Here is a 19,255-nt window from a genome sequence, read left to right as displayed (position 1 = left end):
CCTGCGGCTCTGTCCCCTCAGCCGGTCCCTGCCCCACCCATTTTTTGGGAACGAGGCGGGAGTCTGAGCAGACAGGCGGGTCCCAAATTCCATACTAGAGTGGAGTGGCCAACTCCCTTTGGCCCTTATATAATTGGTAGGAATGAAGGTAGAAGGACGAGTGCGTCCGTTACAGCCTGCGGGCGGTGCGAAGCTCTAACGCCGGCACCGGGCCGGCACAGGTATGCGTCTCCCAACTTAAATGGGATGCGGGTTCCATGCGGGGCGGCAGCGCGAAGGCGGGCGAAGGCAGCAGTGGGGAAGGGGGGGGGGCGGCGAAAACACTGCGAGAGGCTGAAAGTTGCGGCCCGGAGCGTAGCGGCGTAGCGGCGTAGCGTGAGTTTGTTGAAAAGCGGCGGCGGCCTCGCGGGCTCGGACCCGCCACCGCCACCACCGCCCGGCGCGGACGCGGACGTCTCGAGACGGTGGTGGGGGAAGAATTCCTCTTCGTCTGTCTGTCCTCGTCTGGATCGGATTCCACAAACTGTGTTATCTCGGGGGCCCAGCCCAGCCGTCCCGCTGCGGCGCGGCCTGCCTCAACCCTCGCCGCCCCGCCAGCAGCACCGCGCATATGCGGTCGGGGCCGTAGAGATACACCCGCCCCTCCGCCCCGCCCTCCGCCCCGCCGCCCCACGGCTGGCGATAATCACCACCCAAGCCGCGCCCGGCCCGTGACGTCACGACGGCCCCAAGTCGTCGACGGCTTCCTTGTTTTGAGCGTGAATGTCGCTCCGAAGTCGCGGATCACCTTTATCGCCCGACTGCACTCTGCTCGCAGGCTGGAGCCCTCCTCGCCGTCCACGCCGTCGCCGCTGTCCCCGACGGCGCCGCTCATCTTCAGCAACGCGCTGCACGTGGCCGTGGACCAGGGCGCCGTGGACGTGACACGCCTCCTCCTCAAGTACGGCCTGGAGCCGAACCAGGGCGGCAGGCCGTCGTCGGCGTGCCCCAGGCTGTCGAGCCACTCGGACCAAGGCTTCTTCGTGGACCTGCCCTCTGCCTCCGTCTCAGGTCAGTCCCCTTGTCGGTTCGCACCCACGGCGGGAGCGTTTGACTGCGAGCGCCCTGTTTACCTTGCACTCGTCTTGGCTTGCCTCGCGCGCCTCGCGCCACCAGGTGGCAGCGGGCCGGACGCGAGCCGCTCGCCGTCGACAGGGACCACGAAGCTGGCGGCGGCCACACAGCCGCCCCCGCCGCCCACGCCCCACCCCCCGCGACGAGTATCGTGGGTGGCCACCCCGACCCCGCCCCTTGCCCCGCCCCTTGCCCCGCCCGCCCCCGGCAGCGGAGGCGGCGCCGCCCCCCTGCCGAGCCGGACGACGGCGCTGCGGCACGTGACCCGGCAGCGGTCGCTGTCCCTGGAGCATGACGCCGTGGACGGGGCGCGGCAGGGCGCGGTGGCGGGCGTCGTGGACCGGCGCTCCGTGTCGCTCAAGTCATCGCCTCTGCTGCGCGCCAAGCAGGGCGACAACGGCAGCGCCGTGGACCTGCACCCATGGACGTCGCCGCCCTCGCCGCCCGGCCGCAAGCCCAGCGTCGACGGCAAGGCGCTGGACGGCAAGGCGCTGGCCGCGGCCGGCACGGGCAGCAAGGTGCATCCCGAGAGGGGCATCTTCGCCGAGCTGCGCCGCAGCAGCGAGATCTTCAAGAGCATCCTGCTGAACCTGTCCATGAAGGACGCCGAGGCCGGCGCGGCGGGCGTCGACTCGCCCAGCAACGCCACGCCGCCGGAGACGCCTCAGGTACGCAGTGCTGCTCAGGGCAGAAAGGCCCACAAAATCTGCAACAAAACGCTGTCTTTTCATGATTAAATGACGAACTTCCGCAGGTGGACCTGGCCGGCCTCCTGGCGGCGCACGAGCGGCGTCGCCTCGCCTCGTATCGCCACGTGGACGAGTCCTCGGCCTCGTCCTCGATGTCCTCGTCGTCCTCCTCGCTGAGCTGCCGCTCGTCCTCGGACGACGAGTGCGAGGGCCTGGTCGGCCACCACCCGGGCCTGACGGGCCTGGGGCTGGGCATCGGCGCGCACGGCCACCCCGACGACGTGGTGCTGCACGCCAACCCCGCCATCGCCGTGGAGAAGCTGGGCGCGCTGGCGCACTACACCCGCCAGCACTTGTTCTCCTTGCCGGCGCTCTTCCTGGCCGTGGCGAGGGGCCACGCCGCGCTCGTGTACCTGCTGCTCAAGTACGGCGCCAACGTCGACTTCCAGGTGAGTCACCCGCGACCTGCCCTGTGTTGTTTTGTCGAGTGTTGAGGGGGCAGGGGGCCGAGGCGGTAGTCTGGACGGATGCTGACCTGTGAGTACTGTCAAGACCCAAGCTTACCGGCTACTCTTGAATAAGCAGTGCGTTTGTATGCAACCCTACACCATGGGCACATTGCCCTCACTCCAGGCGTCCCGTAGGTCTCGGCGGTTGCAGATTGACTTAAGGTTAGGTTAGGTTCGTTGTTGGTTCAGTTCGTTCGAAGCTTACCTGTCATCTAGCGTGACAACCCCCCTCCCCTTCTCCTCCATCTCCCTCAAACCGTAGGTCGGAGAAAAAAATGGCGATGCAAGAGAGGTAAGGTCGGATAAAAAGAGGTCGTACACATGATGTACCCCGCGCTACCCGTCTCGCTAATGTGTCGGTGCGCCGACCGAGGCGGCAGAGGGTCTTAACGAAATCATTCCCGCCGTGGCCAGGCCGTTGCGCACGGCGTTGCTAGCCATTCTCTCGCGTACGGCTCTCTCTGGTGCGGATCCGATGCAAAGTCTTACCGCCAAACAATGCCCTCCCCCCTCTCCCTCTCCGCTTATATCCCACCCTTTTCTGCTTCTCTTGCAAGTTGATCGAGTAAAGGGTAAGAGGTCCTTGGCTCGCGAGTAAACTCTCCTTGTTATTCAAATTCGTCTCTCGTCATCCATCACAACCTAGATTCCCCCCGCCCCCTGCCCCCACCCCTTTCTTTTCTCGGTCTTTGCCCCGGCCGTTTTACATACAGTGTGATCCGCGAGCCCCGCGCCGCGCCGCGCCGTCCTCAGCTCCACTTCATTTGCGACGGCGCGTCGCCGGCGCCTAAGTGCAGGGCACTCTGCGGAAAATGGGGCCGGAACGAATATTTGCAGGGGAAAAAAGCCGGGAGCTGCTGGGGGCGCGTATATACACGCAGACGTCATCCGCAAATGAAATAAGGAGAATGTCCGCGGCGCCTCGCCGAAGGTGCTCCGGCAGTGCGTAATAGCTGTTGATGAGGTTTTTAATCAGGATGGCTATGAATAAAACAGTGGCGCCTTTTCGGCTAGTTTCTTTTCGTTTATTCCCGCGCTGTGGAATTGAGGGGATTGTCGGCAGCGTGAGCAGCGTGCATGGCAGCTCGGCTCGGCCAGGCACGGCCGCGTGGCGCAACCCCGCGGGGGAAACCTCTCTGCTGCTGCATTTTTCAGAGGCACGACCTGGTCCTGGGCCCCTACCAGCTCGCCAAAGTGCAGGCCGGTGCGTGCCGACGCCGGCCTCGGCCGCCTCGGCCACGACGACAGTCAGACTGGCACTGGCGCCAGAAAGTCAAGAAATTTTTAAAGCTCGCGCCACTCTTGGCGGAACACACAAAGGGCCTTAAAAGTTGCAGCCTTAATTTGTAATGTTCCCGGGCCGCCTGCCTGTGCCTGTCCGGCTGTCTGTCTCCCTGCCTGTCTGCCTGCCAGCCCGCGTCCGCCAAACTTTGACGAATTAGCCCACGTTGAGGGCCGCGACGGCGACGGCCGGGAAGGCCGGGGACGGGGTTGGGTGGGGCGGGCGCACCGCACCGCGCCGCACGGCGCGCGGGCTCTTGCAAAATTTACGGGACTTGGCGGAGGTTATTCGCACCGTGCTGGGCTGGCTGGGCTGCGCTGCGCGGTGGCGGTGTCGGCCAGTGTGGGCGCGCTGCTTGCTAGCTGGTGCAAAGCGGGAGGGTGGCGGGGCGTTGGGTGCATTCGGTGACTACGAGTTCGACGCGGTGCTGCTCTTGCCGCAGGACGCGCACGGCAACACGCCGCTGCACCTGGCCGTGTGCCAGGCCGCCGTGCCCTGGGAGGTGGTGCTGGACCTGGTGGAGCGCGGCGCCCGCATCGCGCAGCCCAACAAGGAGGGCATCTCGCCGGCCGACCTGGCGCCCGCCGGCCTGCTGGCGCGCCTGCAGGACCAGATGCTGGCCGAGTGCTGGCTGGGCTTCCACAGCCACCACCACCAGGGCCACCACGGCCACCCGGGCCACCCGGGCGCGCCGTCGTCAGCCACCCCGCAGCCGCAGCCCCTGCAGCCGCAGGCCATCGGCGCCGACCCGCCCAGCACTGGCGCTTCGTCCATCTGCAGAGGCGACGGCCGCAGCGAACGAGAGTAAGTATGCACCAAATAACATTTCTCGAGGAGATTCAAAATCGCAACGATACTTTGCGTTACCCTGCATTGGCGCCAGTGCGGCGCAGCAAGGCCGAGCAAGGCCCTTCACAGGCTTGGCTGGCAAGGCAGCCAAATACGATTTGAGCCAGGCCCGAGGCCAGGGCAAAGGCGCCGTAAGCCAAAGGCGCCGTAGGCCAAAGGTGAGGAAAAGGGCTGCATTCTTGGCACGCATCCTGCAGCGCTGCCTTTGCCGTTTGTGCCTGGAGTCACCTTTCACAACGCTCTTTGCCCTGGAACCTGTTCACCACTACATTTCCCCAAAAAAAGAATGTTTTTTTTTCGAATGCCAAACTGCAGTTCTTTGCCCAAGCCCACACCGTAAGTGCGGCGCGTGACTGACTCCTTCCAGGTCTTCCAGTGCCAGGGGCTCGGGCACCAACACGGCGCGCATCCTGCGCAAGCTGCGGCCCGCCGCCTCCATCGCGGGCGAGAAGGAGAGGGAGCGCGAGCGCGAACGGGAGCGGGAGCGCGCCCACCGCGCCGAGTCCACGGAGGAGGCCTCGTCCGCCTCCGTGGAGCTCATGGCGCGCTCGTCCACCGGCTCCGTCCACAGCAGGGCCTCCATGGTGCAGCCCAGGACCAACAGCCCCGAGACCGCGCTGCCGCTGCGGGTGAGTGAGTGAGCGCGAGCGGACTTCAAGACCGCCCGGCGTGCAGGCAGGCCCGCCGCCGCGCCGTGCGGGCGTGTTGCCTGCCCGCCCCGCCGCAGGGGCGCGGGCAATGCAGGCGATGGCGCAGGGCGCAGGCGAGGGCGAATGCATGCTTGAACCTCCTTGACTCCCCGGAGAAGGTGGAGAAGGTCACCCCGCTGGATATGAGGCTTTCTGTACACATCCCCCACCTCCAGCGCCTCCAGTGCCTCCGGCCTTATCGACCTGCGACCTACTCATCCGCCGCGTAGTGCCACGTAGGACGAGGCGGGCATCCGGGTAAAAGTCACATAAAAAATACAAAAAATAATATTTTCCTAAAAAAACGTATCCTCTTGGCAGCGTGCAAACGATGTAGTCTTAATGAATGGGTTGACGCCGTGGCTGGCCGGGCTGGCTGGCGCAGCAGCGGCTCGCTGTAGCTTTGTGCGACGGCGCTGAGCAAAAAGACCGCGTAAATGCAATCCCCCCCCCTCCTACTTCCGGCCCAAACGGAGCTAGAAAGGAGGAAGGGGGCGGGGGGATTGCCGCGGCGCCTTCAGTGCGAATTACCTGCAAACACAGCACTTCCGGTCTACGTGTTGGCCCCGTCCTGCCTCCCTTGCACACACGCGGTGGGCAGGCGGACACACACACACACACACACCAATCTCCGCGTCCTTGTCCTCGCCTCGACCTGTGTAACCCCAATAGCCTCACGCTGCCCCTCGGCCCTCCCCCTCTTCGCCCCCGGGGGGTTCCTTCCTCGCGCCGTATAATGCCCCCTCCCAGACATGCCCCCGGACACGTCCCTGGCCACAGGGCCACAGGGCCACAGGGCCACAGGGCCACAGGGCCACAGGGCCACAGGGCCACGGCGCCACGGAGCCCGCAGCCGTGCGAGTACCTTTCTTTCCCCACCCCTTTGCCTTTATACGGCCCGTGCCGTCCATCGCGTCCTCAAAGGCGCGTGGCCGTGCCATCGTGCCGCCGTGCCGTCGTGCCGAGCAGCGCGTCGTGGCGAGCGCGTCGTTTTATGGTCGCCACGCGGCCTGTCCCCGCCTGCCGCGGCCACCTCGCCCCCGCACTGTGATTTCCCCTCCCACTCTCCCTCCGGTCCATTTAACCGGGTTTATTCGCCGGAATGGTATTAATTGGCGCTGCAAGGGGCGAGGCCTGGCCGCGGGCCTGGCCGGCCTGTCCGTGCGGTGTCGCTGGTGCCCCCGGTGTTCCTCTGCGGCGGCGCCACTCTGGCTTGTCCCGCGCCGTCCCGCGCCGTCCCGCTCAACTCGGCACTCACAGTCGACTCTCGATTCGATTCGATACTCCGAGTCACAGCGAGTCGCAGCCCCGCCGTCCCACGCCACTTTGTCGGCCGTGATTGAGTTAGTGTGTCCCCGCCCAGCGTGTGACACGCCACGCAGCGCCACGCAGCGCCACGCCTCTGTTTTCACCCCCCGCCCCGCCGCGCCCCGCCCCGCCGCGCCCCGCCCCGCCGCGCCCCGCCCGCCGCGCGCCCCGCCCCGCCCCGCCCCGCCGCGCCCCGCCCCGCCTCGCTCCCGGAGGCCCCGCAGTGGCGCCTTGGGCCATGAGGCCTGCCACGTGGTCCGCAGGGTGGCGGTGGCGGGGGTGCTGCCGTGCCATGCCGAGCCGTGCGGTGTGGTGCCTTGCGGTGCGGTTCGGTTCGGCCCTCTCGCCGCGGGGGGCAAGTTCCATCTGTGCCAGGCCGCCGGGCTGACGACATTACAGCCTGGAAACGCCGCGTGAAGCGTTTGGCTTGGCAGGGTGGCCAGGTGTGGGCACGGCACGGCACGGCACGGCACGGCACGGCACGGCGGCGCTGGGATTGGCTGGCCGGGCGGAGCCACGGCATCACAGCACCTTCCCTGCTCTGTTGCTTATTTGGGCTTGGCCGGGCTTGGCGCTGCTTTCGCGTTAAAAAAAATATGCACATCTCAGTTGGGATCCCCCGGGGCTGCCTGGCCTTGCTGGCCTTGCTGGGCTGCGCGGGGCGCAAGGCGGGGCGCAAGGCGGGGCGCAAGGCGGGGCGCCGCGCCGAGCGGAACAGGGGCTTAGCGCGGCGGAATGACTGCCGTCTCGACAATTTTCTCGCGTTTCCTCGGGCAAAACAATGTAAACAACCGTGGAAAAAACAAGAAAGAGATCCTCCCCGGAGACTGCATCGGAAGCCGGGACGCCGGGACGCCGGGGCGCCGGGAGCGACGTGGGCGCTAAGTGAGGCGGGCGTGGCGCACCTGGGGCACCCGGGGCAAGTGGAACGTTTTGCGGCCCGTTATCGCACGGGCCGGCACGGCCTCACAGCCTCGCTGGCGGCCGCGCCAGGATTTGGAACATTTTGGAACGGCGCAGCCGGGGGCAGCAGCAGTGCCGGCGTGTCGCCCCTTGCTCGGCCGTGGGTCCGCCCCCCCCCCCCCCCCCCCCCGTGGCACGGCGTGCCGTCACCCCGTCGCCGCCGTGTTCGCTCTGGCTGACTGCCCCTCCGTAGGCACGGAACGCTGGCGCGGTGATAACCAAATGCCCCAGGGAGGCCAGGGAGAGGGGCCGGACGGACAGGCGGACGGACAGACGGACGGGGGGCGCTTCTAGCTTGCCGCCCCCCCCCCCCCTGGCCCCGCCACGGTTCGGGAAAGGCGGTTGTGCAAGATTGCCTATTGTCCGCAGCAGATGCTGTACGTCCTAATGTTGCCTCACACAAAGCGTGCCGTGTGCACGCGTACAAACAGACTCACGCGCACACACACGCTCTCTCTCTCTCTCTCTCTCTCTCTCTCTCTCTCTCTCTCTCTCTCTCTCTCTCTCTCTCTCACACACACACACACACACAGCGAACAATAGCAGGAATAAATTATCTGTGCCGCGAGAATCAAGCGCAGCGCATCGGCAACGGGGCCGCAAGTTTGCCTAGTCGGCCCTCCGCGCGGTGCCGCAACGCCAACAACCAAATCTGTTTTCACGAAACTACGTTTTTTTCCAACCCAATAAGTTTGCACGGGAACGGGGAGCGGGGCGTGTCAAGGTGGCGGACGTGCCTTTGCCTATCCGGCGCACCAGAAATTATTGTGTCCCCCCCCCCCCCCCCCCCCGGCGATCCACCGCGATTCCGACGCCCCCGCGGAATGAAGCGCCGAACCCTTTTTGTTTCTTTTACACTCTTCTCATTTTTGTTGGTGTTGGGAAGGCAGATTTTTGTGGGCATCGTCCGGCCAGACATGCCGCCCGGCGACGCGCTCTCTTTATAACGAGAGGGGGTGGGGGAATCTGGGGGCAGCTTGAGCGGCTTGAGCTATGTCCGGGACAGGGGGGAGTCGCGGGGAATGCGATGGGGAGGGGGGGAGGGGAACGGACTGGCATTGCTGGAGAACCCTCTCCGGAAGATTGTCGGCCCGATCAAAATACGCCACGCATTGTGTATTACCGCCGGGACAGAGCGGGCGAGGCAAAACGCGGGATGGAAACGAAAACGAAACACAGACTCTCGGGTCCGCCTTGCGGGAGAGACTCGGAGAGACTTGAGACCCGCCCTGAGAGGCTCGATCCTCTCCTCATCCCGGCCGTCGGGCACCGTCGGGCCGTCAGGAGAAACAGCATTATTCCGTGCCCGTTCGCTTTGACCGCCCCGCCCCGCCCGCTCGACGGGCTGGCTGGCTGAGAGGCTGGCTGGCGGGTGGCTGGCTGGCTGGCTGGCTGGCTGGCTGGCTGGCTGGCTGGCCGCCGCTGCGCTGAGTGCAGTCGGGAAGTATTCCAAGGAATATGGTACTGGGGCGTTTGGCGGCGGTTTCGGCCTTCGGGTCGGACGACGGCGCCCGGCGCCAAACAACAAGCTGGGGGTCACGACGGCGTGGAAGCTCGCGGTCGCGTCGCCGTCCCGGTCGCTGCGCTCGGCTGCGCCGCCGCCGCCTCGCTGTCGCTCCCGCACTCATGGCAGGGGTGCGGGAGCGACAGAGCGACGACATCATCCTGCCCGCAGGCTTCTTGTTCCACCGCCACCGTGCGCGGGCGCGACCGGCGCGACCGGCGGGACGCCTTTCACGCGTGCGAACGCCGAACACGGCCGCGATGGAAAACATGTCTCTCTTTCTCTCTCTCTGTTTCGTAAAGCATGATTGATCGGCCGCTGAGTACACCGGGCCCGCTTTATGCGTTTTCTGGGGCCTGATTGATAACCTCGCAAAGGGGGGGGGGGGGGGGGGGTAGACTCAATCCCCACATTATCCCAAAGAAAGTTAGGTTAGGTTGCCAAGTTGGAGGCGAACGCGTCCGCGCCGCCGCGCCGTCCCCGCAGCGTCCTACAAAGGAGGGCCCTCAAAGAGTGTGCCTGAGACTTAGCGAGCGGATCAAGGCAAAGGAGAAAGAGGGACTTTAAACAGTGTTCCATTCCCTAATCGATTATTCATAAGCCGTTCTTTCTTTGTTTTTGTTGTTTGTTTGTGTGTTTTCTTTTTTTTTCGGCGGGGGAGGGGGAACTTTTTTCGGGCGGCATGCGGGGTTGGTCCGGAGCGGGGCGGGTGCATGCTGGTGTCGGCCAGGGCGGCCAGGAGCACGGCCTTGATGACAGCGCGTTGGTTTTTGTTCGGCAGGACGGCGACCAGGCCCTGGGGGGCGCGGCCAGAGCGGAGTCCCGGCGCAAGCTCAAGAAGAGGATGTGGCGAAGCTCGAAGCCCGCAGTGTGCGTCGCAGGTACGGCACTTTGTCTCCAGGTCGCCTTCGTGCACTGTAAGAAGCTCCCTGTGACTGTGTTGCTTCTCGTTCCGCAGAGCGCACGCCCACCATCGACGCCGAGCGTAGCTTCCAGGTCCTGCTGCAGATGGCGCGCAACCCGGAGTGCATCGGCTACCTGCTGCGCGGGCTGCTCGCCAACATCCCCGCCCTGCTGCGCCTGCTGCAGACCCTCAACGACCCACCGCTCCACCGAAACATGGCGGGGCTTCTGCACACCGTCCTTAAGGTGCGTAGTGCGCTCACGGTCATGGCATGGCTGCCGCCTGCCCGCCCAGTGGCCTGCACGGTGAAAGTGCCACCTTGAAATCCAGCCAAGGGGCTTGAACGAATTTTCAAAGTTGTTCAATGCGGAAAATCGACTTGAACGAACCCCTTGGAGGGAACAAAGGCACCCGAGGCGGCACTCTCATCGCGGGTCGCGGGTTTCAAATCTCTTTCAATTGATGAGTGCTGTTGTCGCGCAGACTGCCCTGGACACGTACGGCACGGCCAGGGGGGAGCGGGCCGGGTCGCCCACCAGCGCGCACGCGCACGCACACACGACGCCGGGCCAGGCAGGCCAGGGTCCGGAGGGGCAGGTCCCCACCCTGGGCCTGCTGCCGGAGCAGCGGGAGCTGAGCGCCGCGCTGTGCCTGCTGCTGCGCGTGTGCCTCAGCCTGATCCACGGCGTGCACGACCTGCAGTACACCGCCATGGTGACCATCAACAAGGTGATCGACGCGTGCGTCGTGCACCGCCTCACGCACGTCAAGGTGCGCACCGGCACCGCGCTGCAGCACCCCTGCAACCAGCGGTGAGTGCCAGTCATCTTTACTCGGAGAAGCGGGGGAGGCACGGCGGGCCAGAAGACCGGTGGAGGCGGTTGAAATCCCGGACGCGTTTTGAGCTCCAGAGTCGCTCAATGGGACTCGAACCGAACGTGTGACCCCACCAATGTGCTTTGTGAAAGAGGAATCCATTGGGGGGTCACACGCGCGGCTTGAGTCCCATTTAGCGGATTCTGGAGCTCGAAACGTGTCCGAGATTTCGACCGCCTCCACCGGCCTTCTGGCCCGCTGTGGCAGGGGAAATTTCTTTTCACGTGTACTGCTACTGAGCTACTGCTCCGGCCTGCTCTGCGACCTTGCTAGCCTAGTCTTGCCGGCAGCCTCCACGGCCATGGCACGGCCATGGCCCCTCTGCGGTTCCTCTCCTCGGTTCCTCCCAATCCCGCCAGTGGCGCCACCTGCCACCCCGAGCGTGAGAGCGTGAGCCGCGTGAGCATTGTTGGCCATTTTGGCGCGCGAATCTGGGTCACGTTTCGGAGGGCAACAGGCTGGCCGATGCGATTGCTTGTTGGCGCCGCTGCCTGGCCTGGCCTCGCCACCAGCCTAGGCCTGGAGGGGCCGGCCCCAGTTTGGCTTTTGCCCCCAGGGGGACGGGGCGGGGCCAGGACAGGGCCAAGGAGCATGGTGCCGTCCCCCCGGAATACTTTTTTTCTTGTCTCCGATAAACGCGGAGCCATGAAACTTTATTTACTTTCCATATCCATAACCCGATCCCGCTGAGGCACATGGTCTATCTTGTGTAGCCTCTGTGCTCCCAGGGGATCTCCCGGCGGGAGACTCCGCGGCGGCGCGGCCCGGCGCAGCTAGGCGCAGCCCAACACGGCGTCGTTGCACGCCCCGCCCCGCCCCGCCCCGCCCCGCCCCGCCCCACGGGAACGCCTCTCGCTCGCACCCCTATACTCATCTTGCCGATTGAAAATATCCGCCGGACAACTCGGGACGGGCCTGCGGCTCGTGGGCTGGGGCCTGTGGGCTGGGGCCTGTGGGCTGGGGCCGACCTGCAGCACAGCCCGAGGAGGAACCTGGGGGAACCGCCTTGCACCGAGTGTGTGTGTGTGTGGGTGGGGGGGGGGGGGGAGCCAGGCCCAGCAGCGCCAGGCCTGCCGTGCCGGAAATCGGATTAGGGTCTGTAACAGGCGTTATTGTCACGATTGCTGCCAGTGCCTGGTGGGCCTGCTGGGCCTGCTGGCTTGGTGGCCTGGGGCCTGGAGGGCCTCCGCTACGTGATGCCTGCGGGGCCGGGCTTATTGGCAGACAGCGGGCAGCACACGGCACGGCCACGCCAGGCCACGCCCACGGCACGCCACGGCCAGGAGCACACGGAGTGCAGCAGCTAGGTGCCTCGCCCGGAGCGCCCGGAGCCAAGCCGCCGTGCGGTTGTCTGTCTGCCGACCGACCAAGGCCAAGGCCTAGCTGAGGCCGCCTCTATCGCACCCTAGTCCAGCCCCACACCCCGCTTTGGGGCTCGACCACCGCCACGGCCACCGCCACGACGGCCCCCCGCATTCCCGCTCTGGGTCGTATCGGCCCGCCAAAAATTCGAACTCTGGCGAGCGCCGTCTCTGTGCTGGGCGTGCTGGGCGTGCTGGGCGTGCTGGCAGTGCTGGGCGTGCTGGCCGTGCTGGCCGTGCTGGCAGTGCGACACGTTTCCCGGCCCAGACTGCCCAGACTGCCCAGACTGGAGCGGGCAGCGCCCCCAGGAATGCGAGTCGGACTGCGGAAAAGGCGGGCGGGGCTGCGGGGGTCCCTTGAGGGACTCGAGATCCGGCGGGGGTTTCGAAATTAGAAGCGGCGGGATAGGTAAGTGAGTCGGGTGCGCTTCGGAATTGGAAACGGGGTCGAATGGGGCGGCCGGGGCGTTCTAATGGCGCGGTGCCCTGGCGGTGCCCCGGTGCGCCTCGGCCCGCCTCGGCCGATACCCACGTCGCGGCGCAAGGCGCGCTGGGGGTGGGGGCTCGGGACCTCATAAAGGCTTCGGCCGGGACAATAGAAACAAATCCGAAGGGAGGGGCACCACTGCCGCTATCTCCCGGCAAGACAGCCCGCCGTCTCTGTCCAACCCACATTCTGGACAGGGCGGCGGCGCGCGGACGGGGTTGACCCCTGCGGAGCCTTCTTTGCCTCCCCGGCAGCCTCCCTTGTCCGCCTCAGCTCTGTCCGGAGCACATCTTCCTTCTCTTTGTGCCAAGGAGCGCCCCCCGCCCCCTCCCCTCCTGCACAGGCGCGCTCCCGTAATCCCCCCTTCTCCTCCCCCGGCCCCGGGGAACGTGGGTTATCAATGTTGAAGGGAGCTGTCTGCCTTCATTAGGCAGCCCTCCCAACCTGCTACAACCAGCCCCCTCGCCCGCCTCGGCCCGCCCCTTCCCCTTTCCCTGGGCGCGTTTAGTACTGCTGCCCGCCTTCCAGCGAGCCTTGACGATTATCAAACTTTTAAGCGTCCCCATCTCGTGGCCTGGCCACCGCGTGCCCCGTGCCGCGCTCCCCGCTCCCCGCGGCAGGCCCAGGGCAGCCCGGGGTCGGGGCCAGAGGCCAGAGGGCAGCACTGTCGCTGCTGGTTCCCTCAAATTAAAACACCGCGCGGAGTGCGCCGCCGAGCGCCGAGCGGCCACGGCGGCAACGACGGCCGAGGGGCAGGCTTGCGGGTTTGCGGGTTCGCCTCGGCTTCCCCGAGATGCTCCCGCCTGCTTACCTGGCCTCGTCCTGGCGTGCTGCCGAACTCGCTGGAGCCGCGGCACCCTCCTCAGCCCTCCCCCCGGCCGCGTTATCCTCAAGTTTGTCCTTCTTTTTGTCTTGGCCTCCCCCTTCCCTTTGACCACCATTGCTCTTGAACTCGTTATTGCAAAGTTGTGTCCCCGCCACCCCTCCGCCCCTCGCCTTCATTCACGTGACGAAGGAGGAGCGAGAGAGGGAGGAAGCATCAAAACAAACTTCCTCAGGCATCTTGTTTTGACGTGTGTCCTCGCCTGACAGAGCAAAGGCAGCAAGGTATTGCCTCGGAGACACACAGACAGACAGGCGGACAGTCGCACAGACGGGCCTGCCGAAGGTACACAAGGGGGTGAGGGAGTAGAGGTCTCTCTCTCTCTCTCTCTCTCTCTCTCTCTCTCTCTCTCTCTCTCTCTCTCTCTCTCTCTCTCTCTCTCTCTCTCTCTCTCTGTCGCGTGCGAGTGTGCGCACGCAAGTGTGTACGTCTGTGTGTTTGTGTGCATGTGTGTGTGAGTGAGTGAGTGTGTTTTAGTGAAGTAGAAAAAAGGAGCGGGAGCAAGATTCGCCCTAAGCCCCCTTCCAGCCCCGACTCGTATGAGGGTGCAGCCAAGCCCATTTTCTTTACTTTTCATCCCCGACGCGCCGTGGCGGAGGCCGTGGCTTGCAGTGCAGTGGCGGTGGCCGCGCCGCGTCGAGCCGCTGGCAGCGCAGCAGTCCACTGGATTCAGAGAGCGCGACAGAGTCGACAGCGCCTGCAAGCCGAAAGCGGCTGAAAGCTGAGAGCGGCCGAATGAGCTGAGCGGGTCAGAATGACATGAATTAGAAAAGGTTTTAAACGTGTAAAGGGCGTGGCGCGGCGGCGGCGGTGGTGGATTAAAATTTGAATGGATGGCGTCGACAACGGCCGCCTCGCGCTGCCCCCACTGCCCCCCTTTCACTCGCCGCCCCCACGTGACGCCGAGGCTCACGGCACACGTGCTACATTGTCTGCAGCCCGCGGGGCGCGGGGCGCGCGGCGCTCGGGTGAGTCGGGCCGGGACTGGCGCGGGGCGGCTTAGGTAGAGCAGGCGGGCGCGAAGCGGGCGGAGCGGGCGAAGTAAGAAAGGAAGTGATGGAAAGGGCCGGCACTGCCAGCACGGGGAAAGTGGCAGAATTAAACATCATGTTTTCCTTCTCCTTCTCCCCCGACGGCGTGCGCGGCGTGCGCGCCGGCCGTGTTCGATATGCCGCGGGAATTTCGACTGCGGCGGAAAATTCTCGCTCGCTCACACGAACTTTATTGTTCGTGTATCCGTGTAGAATCAGAATTGGAGGGAAGGAAACACGGCCGGGGGATAGACGGAGGGGGGGGGGCAGGTTGAAGGTGTTGCTGCTGCCGTCTATTGCTTGGTCCATACAGACAAGCCAAGCCCCGTGTATGCAAAGTGCTGGGAAGGAGGGGGAGGGGGGAACAAGTGCCACCCGCCTCGCTAAACACGTGGTGCAGTTGTTGCAGCGCGGATCGAATCGAAGCGACACAGCCTTGACGGGCGTGCCGGGCGTGCCGGGCGTGCTCGCCTTGCCGGGCTGAGTGCTCCTGACGACAGTATAAAAGCCCCGACCGCCCCGACCGCCCACGGCGTCGTCGCCACTAACCTGTTTTCTGAGATAAAGCGTGTGCACCCGGAAACTTGGCGGAGTGGAGCGAAGAGATTCAAAGCCACGCGAAGGTCTGTCGCGGCCTGTTAACGCCGTGACGGTGGTGACGCTGACGTTGTTCTATGTTGCTTGCAGGGTGGACAAGGAGGACGCCGCGGGGGACGCCGCCGCCTCGTCGCACGCCGCCACGTCCGCGTCGACGGCGACCCACGCCGCCAAGGACGCGGCGTCGCACCCCGCGGCCTCGGCCTCCATCTCGGCGTCGGCGTGCAGGGGCGCCAACCGGCTGCACAAGTCGGGCGCCAAGCGCCTGGGCTCGGTGTGGCGCACCGTGGCCGGCGAGCAGCTGGAGCAGGCGCGGCGGACCGTCGCCGACGAGGCCGCCAAGGAGGAGTCCACACCCGGTAAGGCTTGTAGCCGCTTGTAGCGCACGCCGCGCGCAGACTCTTGGAGGCAACTCTGACGGCGACTGCGGGTCTATCAAACACAGTTGGCCGGCGTAACGGCCTTCCCTTCCTTCCCCTTCTCGCCCCGCTGTAGAGGTGGAGGGCGACTCTGTGGGCCGACACGGCCCCTGCGCGCCGCACCGTGCCAGGTGTGGCCGCGCCGCCGCGCCGCCGCGCAGAGGGGATTAACTGCGCCCCGGACACCGGCTGCGCGTGCGTTTTAAACTGGAGGCAGAATGGGGGTCAGGGCGTCTCTCTCGCACGCCCGCGCACGCCGGCCTGCGTGCACACAAAGTCCAGGCGCGGGTCGGGGCGTGCCGAGCCGTGCCGTGCCCGGCCGCGCCGTCAGGGCTGCTGCCTGCCTTTGAATGCTCACGAAATTCGCCTAAAGTTTCTAGACTGGTAAACAGGAATCTGTTGAAGTTGTTCCTCTGTCTCGGCGGGCCCCTGCCGCCCGCGCCGCCCGCTCCGCCCGTTCGGTCTGCGCGCCGCAGCGTCGTCGAGGACGCCGTGGTCCTCGTCTTTGACTCGGTCCGAAAAGAGGCACGGAGCTGCAGTGCCTGCAATGAGTTTAGGCGCACGTCATCCAACAGCGAGCGATTCCGAAAGAGGCGACGTTTCATTGCTCTCTCTCTCTTCTTCTCTCTCTCTCTCTCTCTCTCTCTCTCTCCTCTCTCTCTCTCCTCTCTCTCTCTCTCTCTCTTTCCGTCCGCACCCCCTGCGAGGCGCCCACGGACGCCTCGGATTCGGTCTGCAGCAGCAGCGTCAGCGTACCGCGGCTGCCGCGCGCCTCCTTTTATGGTGCACCCACATGGGTCTCCAGCCCTGCCAGTCACGACCAACGTTGAGCTGGGCCGGGCCGGGCCGAGTCTAGCCGGGGACGCAAAATGGGGTAAAATACCGGGAGAGAAAAATGCAAGTGCAGAGGCGTAGCGCTCTGCCGAGATGAGGACGGAGTAGGGGAAAAGGGGGGGCTTTCTGGTTAGTCCCCCCACCTCATTTCTCCCGGCGGGGGCTGCTGGTTCCCTGCCGCTCGCTGCGCGGTGGAGAAGGAGAATAACTCCCCGGCATCTTTGCAACAACGGCCGGGGAAAATGGGACTGTCATATTCCATTTGGACCGCGGGCCGCAGGATGCAGTTGGAGCGGCGCGCCGTGCCGCGCCGTGCCGCGCCGTGCCACAGCGCAGTCGAGTGCGTGATGCGGGGCCGCGCTGGGCGCGCCGGGCTGTGCAGCGGACCCTGTCAAAGAGGGACTAATGTAGCTTGAAGTAGCGGGGCGGGGCGGGCGGCGCCGGAGGAAGACTTTTGTCTGCTGGACTGGCTACTTGTTCAGAAAGTGTTCTTATTTTTACTCAGCACCGACACCCCCTTTCCGCCATTTCACACGTGTCCGTATTGCAGCGACGCTTCGACAGCGAGTTCCTTCGCGCGCTTTCAGCAGTGTCAACATCATTTAACCGTGCTGTGTGTTTCTCTCTCGCTGCGCAGTCTGCGTGTCAGACGTCCTGTCTTCCGTCCACGCCCTGTCCGTCCTCAACATCCTGCACAACGCGCTCACACTGTACAAGCGCGTGGTGGGCAGCAAGCAGCAGTGCTCGCCCAGTCAGAGGTAAGGTTGACGCCGTGCCGTTCCGAACGCGCACAGTTTCCTGCAGTGACGCGGCGCCGCGGCGGCACGGTTTTCGAGTCCGGCTCTCCGTCGAGGAGGTGCAGCTCGTTAGCGTGCAGGCCGAACCCGAGAGTCGTTGTCGCCGCTCTGTCTCTCTCGCTCCCGCCCGCGGGACGCCATGCGTGCGAGAGAGACAGAGCGACGGGACAGCCCTTGGGACGGCCGCCCCGCCGCGGCAGGCCTGGGGACCCAGCTGGAGACCCAGCCCAGCACCGCGACACGGCGGCCTGGAGGCCTGGAGGCCTGCAGGCACAGCGCTGACTGCGAACGACGTTGCCACGTTGCCACAGGTGGCGCCACTGCAGCTACCACTGCCTGCAGCTGCTGGCGGCGCGGGCACTGCTCTTCATGGTGGAGGGCGCGGCCGTGCAGCAGCAGCTCGCGCAGGAGCCGCAGCTCCGCATCCTGGCCGCGGCCCTCGACTCGACCCACGACCCCGTGAGTTTTAATAAAAGTTGGGAGGCCGAGAAGGGGGAGTGACGGCACGGCGAGGGGCAGGAATAGCTCCGGCCGTCGCCCTGTCCCTCGCACCTCTATGGACCCCGTTGGTGCGACGGAGACAGCGGTAACGGCTCTCCAGCCTGCATCCCTTCTCGCCCATCGCTGCGATAAGTGCTCGTCTCGCCGACATCGTCTCTACGGGGGCGGGCCGCTCTTACCGATTTCCTCGGATTTTCTTGTCGAAATCGCGGAGAGGCGACTTACTTTCAAAAGTGGACTTTGCCGCGCTTCGGTCTGACCCCCTTGTCTCTGTCGGCAGCAACTGCTGGTGCTGGTGCTGCAAATCGTGGCCACGCTGGCGCTGGAGCCGGCCAACCACCGCGCCCTGGTGGAGCAGGGCCTGCCGGACGTGCTGTCGCAGCTGCTGCTGCCCTCGGACGAGTGGTACTACACCAACCACTCCACCAAGTACGCGCGCTTCGTCAAGCACCACGCGGCGCGCGCCCTCGTCTACCTCGGCCTGCAGCACCGCGTCAACCTCCGCTTCTCCGTCTACGACATCATCACGGGTCAGTCCACTGGCAGCAGCCGTGCCGCGAGCCGCGCGCCGCCACGGTCGCCGACTCCGTGGAGCGCCCGCGCGTCGCGGGGTAGGCCACCCGTTGAGCACCGGGACGTTGCGTGGCCTACCTTGCCGGGCGCTCTGTCTGTCTGTTTGCCTGTCTGTTTCTTGGGTACTTACCCCCAGGACTGGGACTCCGGGCACCACGACTGTGACCCGCCTGCCCTTCCCCCTCCCACGCCCCCCCCCCCGCGGCCACCCTTGCCGATTTTAATTTGCAATAACGCCCCGGTGGCCCAGCGGCAACGAGATGACGAGGCGCACCGCGTCTTCCGTTCACCAGAAAGAAAGGCCGACCAGGGCAGCCGGCAGCTAAGGGCACCAAGGGCTCCCCCCCTCCCCTATCTCATCAGCGCAGGAATCAGTCTGTGGCTTCGGCTGCTTCGGCGCCGCGCTGCGCCCCCGCTCTACGCCCCCCGCGCCCCCGCGCCCCCCGCGCTCTCGGCCCTCAGCCTTGCAGGCCTTGCGGGTGTTTCATTACAGCGAGTAAGTGGCGGTCATAAATAACTTCTTCAGCAGCGGTCGCCATCTGCAGATGCGCCCTTTTGAGCCCAGGAGTGGGCGGGCGGGGCCGTTCTCAAATAGATTAATTCATTTTTTTCATGTTGTTGTTTTTGTTTTTAAAGCTTTCTCTCTCTTTTTCTCTTCAGCCGAGGAGGCGCCGCCGCCCACGCCGCTGACAGAGTCGCTGGAGGACACGTACATCACGCAGACGTCCGCGCCGCCCAACATCGTCGTGGACAAGGACACGGGCAAGATCCTGGGGCTGTCTGTGGAGGGCGCGGTGCTGTACATGCTCAAGGCCTTCGAGGTGGGTCCTCCCTCGGGTCCTCCCTCGGGTCCCCCCGCCTGTCCGTCGTCCGTCTCGCCGTCCTTGTTTGTCACCCTCCGCGGTCTGTCCGTCTCTGTCTAATTGCTGACTTTGAGCCGGAAGCGGTTTTGCGAAGAAGTCATTATCCGAAAGTTTTGAGGGGGAGCACAGCAGCGAGCAGCGAGGCGGGCCGTGGCTTCGCTGTTGTTCCGACAGAAATCGTGATGGAGCCGGGCCCGTGGCGGACCGCCCCGCCCCGCCCCGC

General features: G+C 65.4%; 1 protein-coding gene across 1 annotated transcript in view; it reads left to right on the top strand.

Annotated features, from left to right (window-relative positions):
* The window catches only part of LOC117641069, an 88,588-nt gene that overhangs the window by 67,691 nt on the left and 1,642 nt on the right, over nt 1-19,255 (top strand). Inside the window, exons 6-20 of the mRNA XM_034378174.1 lie at nt 818-1,050; nt 1,156-1,222; nt 1,352-1,781; nt 1,868-2,251; nt 4,036-4,212; nt 4,306-4,397; nt 4,810-5,071; nt 9,688-9,787; nt 9,865-10,055; nt 10,294-10,622; nt 15,274-15,404; nt 16,936-17,056; nt 17,407-17,554; nt 17,877-18,126; nt 18,830-18,990. Coding sequence (XP_034234065.1) covers nt 818-1,050; nt 1,156-1,222; nt 1,352-1,781; nt 1,868-2,251; nt 4,036-4,212; nt 4,306-4,397; nt 4,810-5,071; nt 9,688-9,787; nt 9,865-10,055; nt 10,294-10,622; nt 15,274-15,404; nt 16,936-17,056; nt 17,407-17,554; nt 17,877-18,126; nt 18,830-18,990 — 3,076 coding nt within the window. The remainder of the gene's footprint in view (nt 1-817; nt 1,051-1,155; nt 1,223-1,351; nt 1,782-1,867; nt 2,252-4,035; nt 4,213-4,305; nt 4,398-4,809; nt 5,072-9,687; nt 9,788-9,864; nt 10,056-10,293; nt 10,623-15,273; nt 15,405-16,935; nt 17,057-17,406; nt 17,555-17,876; nt 18,127-18,829; nt 18,991-19,255) is intronic.

Source organism: Thrips palmi, unplaced genomic scaffold (assembly GCF_012932325.1).
Source record: "Thrips palmi isolate BJ-2018 unplaced genomic scaffold, TpBJ-2018v1 HiC_scaffold_15, whole genome shotgun sequence".
NCBI classification, from domain to species: Eukaryota; Metazoa; Arthropoda; class Insecta; order Thysanoptera; family Thripidae; genus Thrips; species Thrips palmi.
Note: the sequence above shows the minus strand (reverse complement) of the source record. Positions and strands in the feature narration are given on the sequence as shown.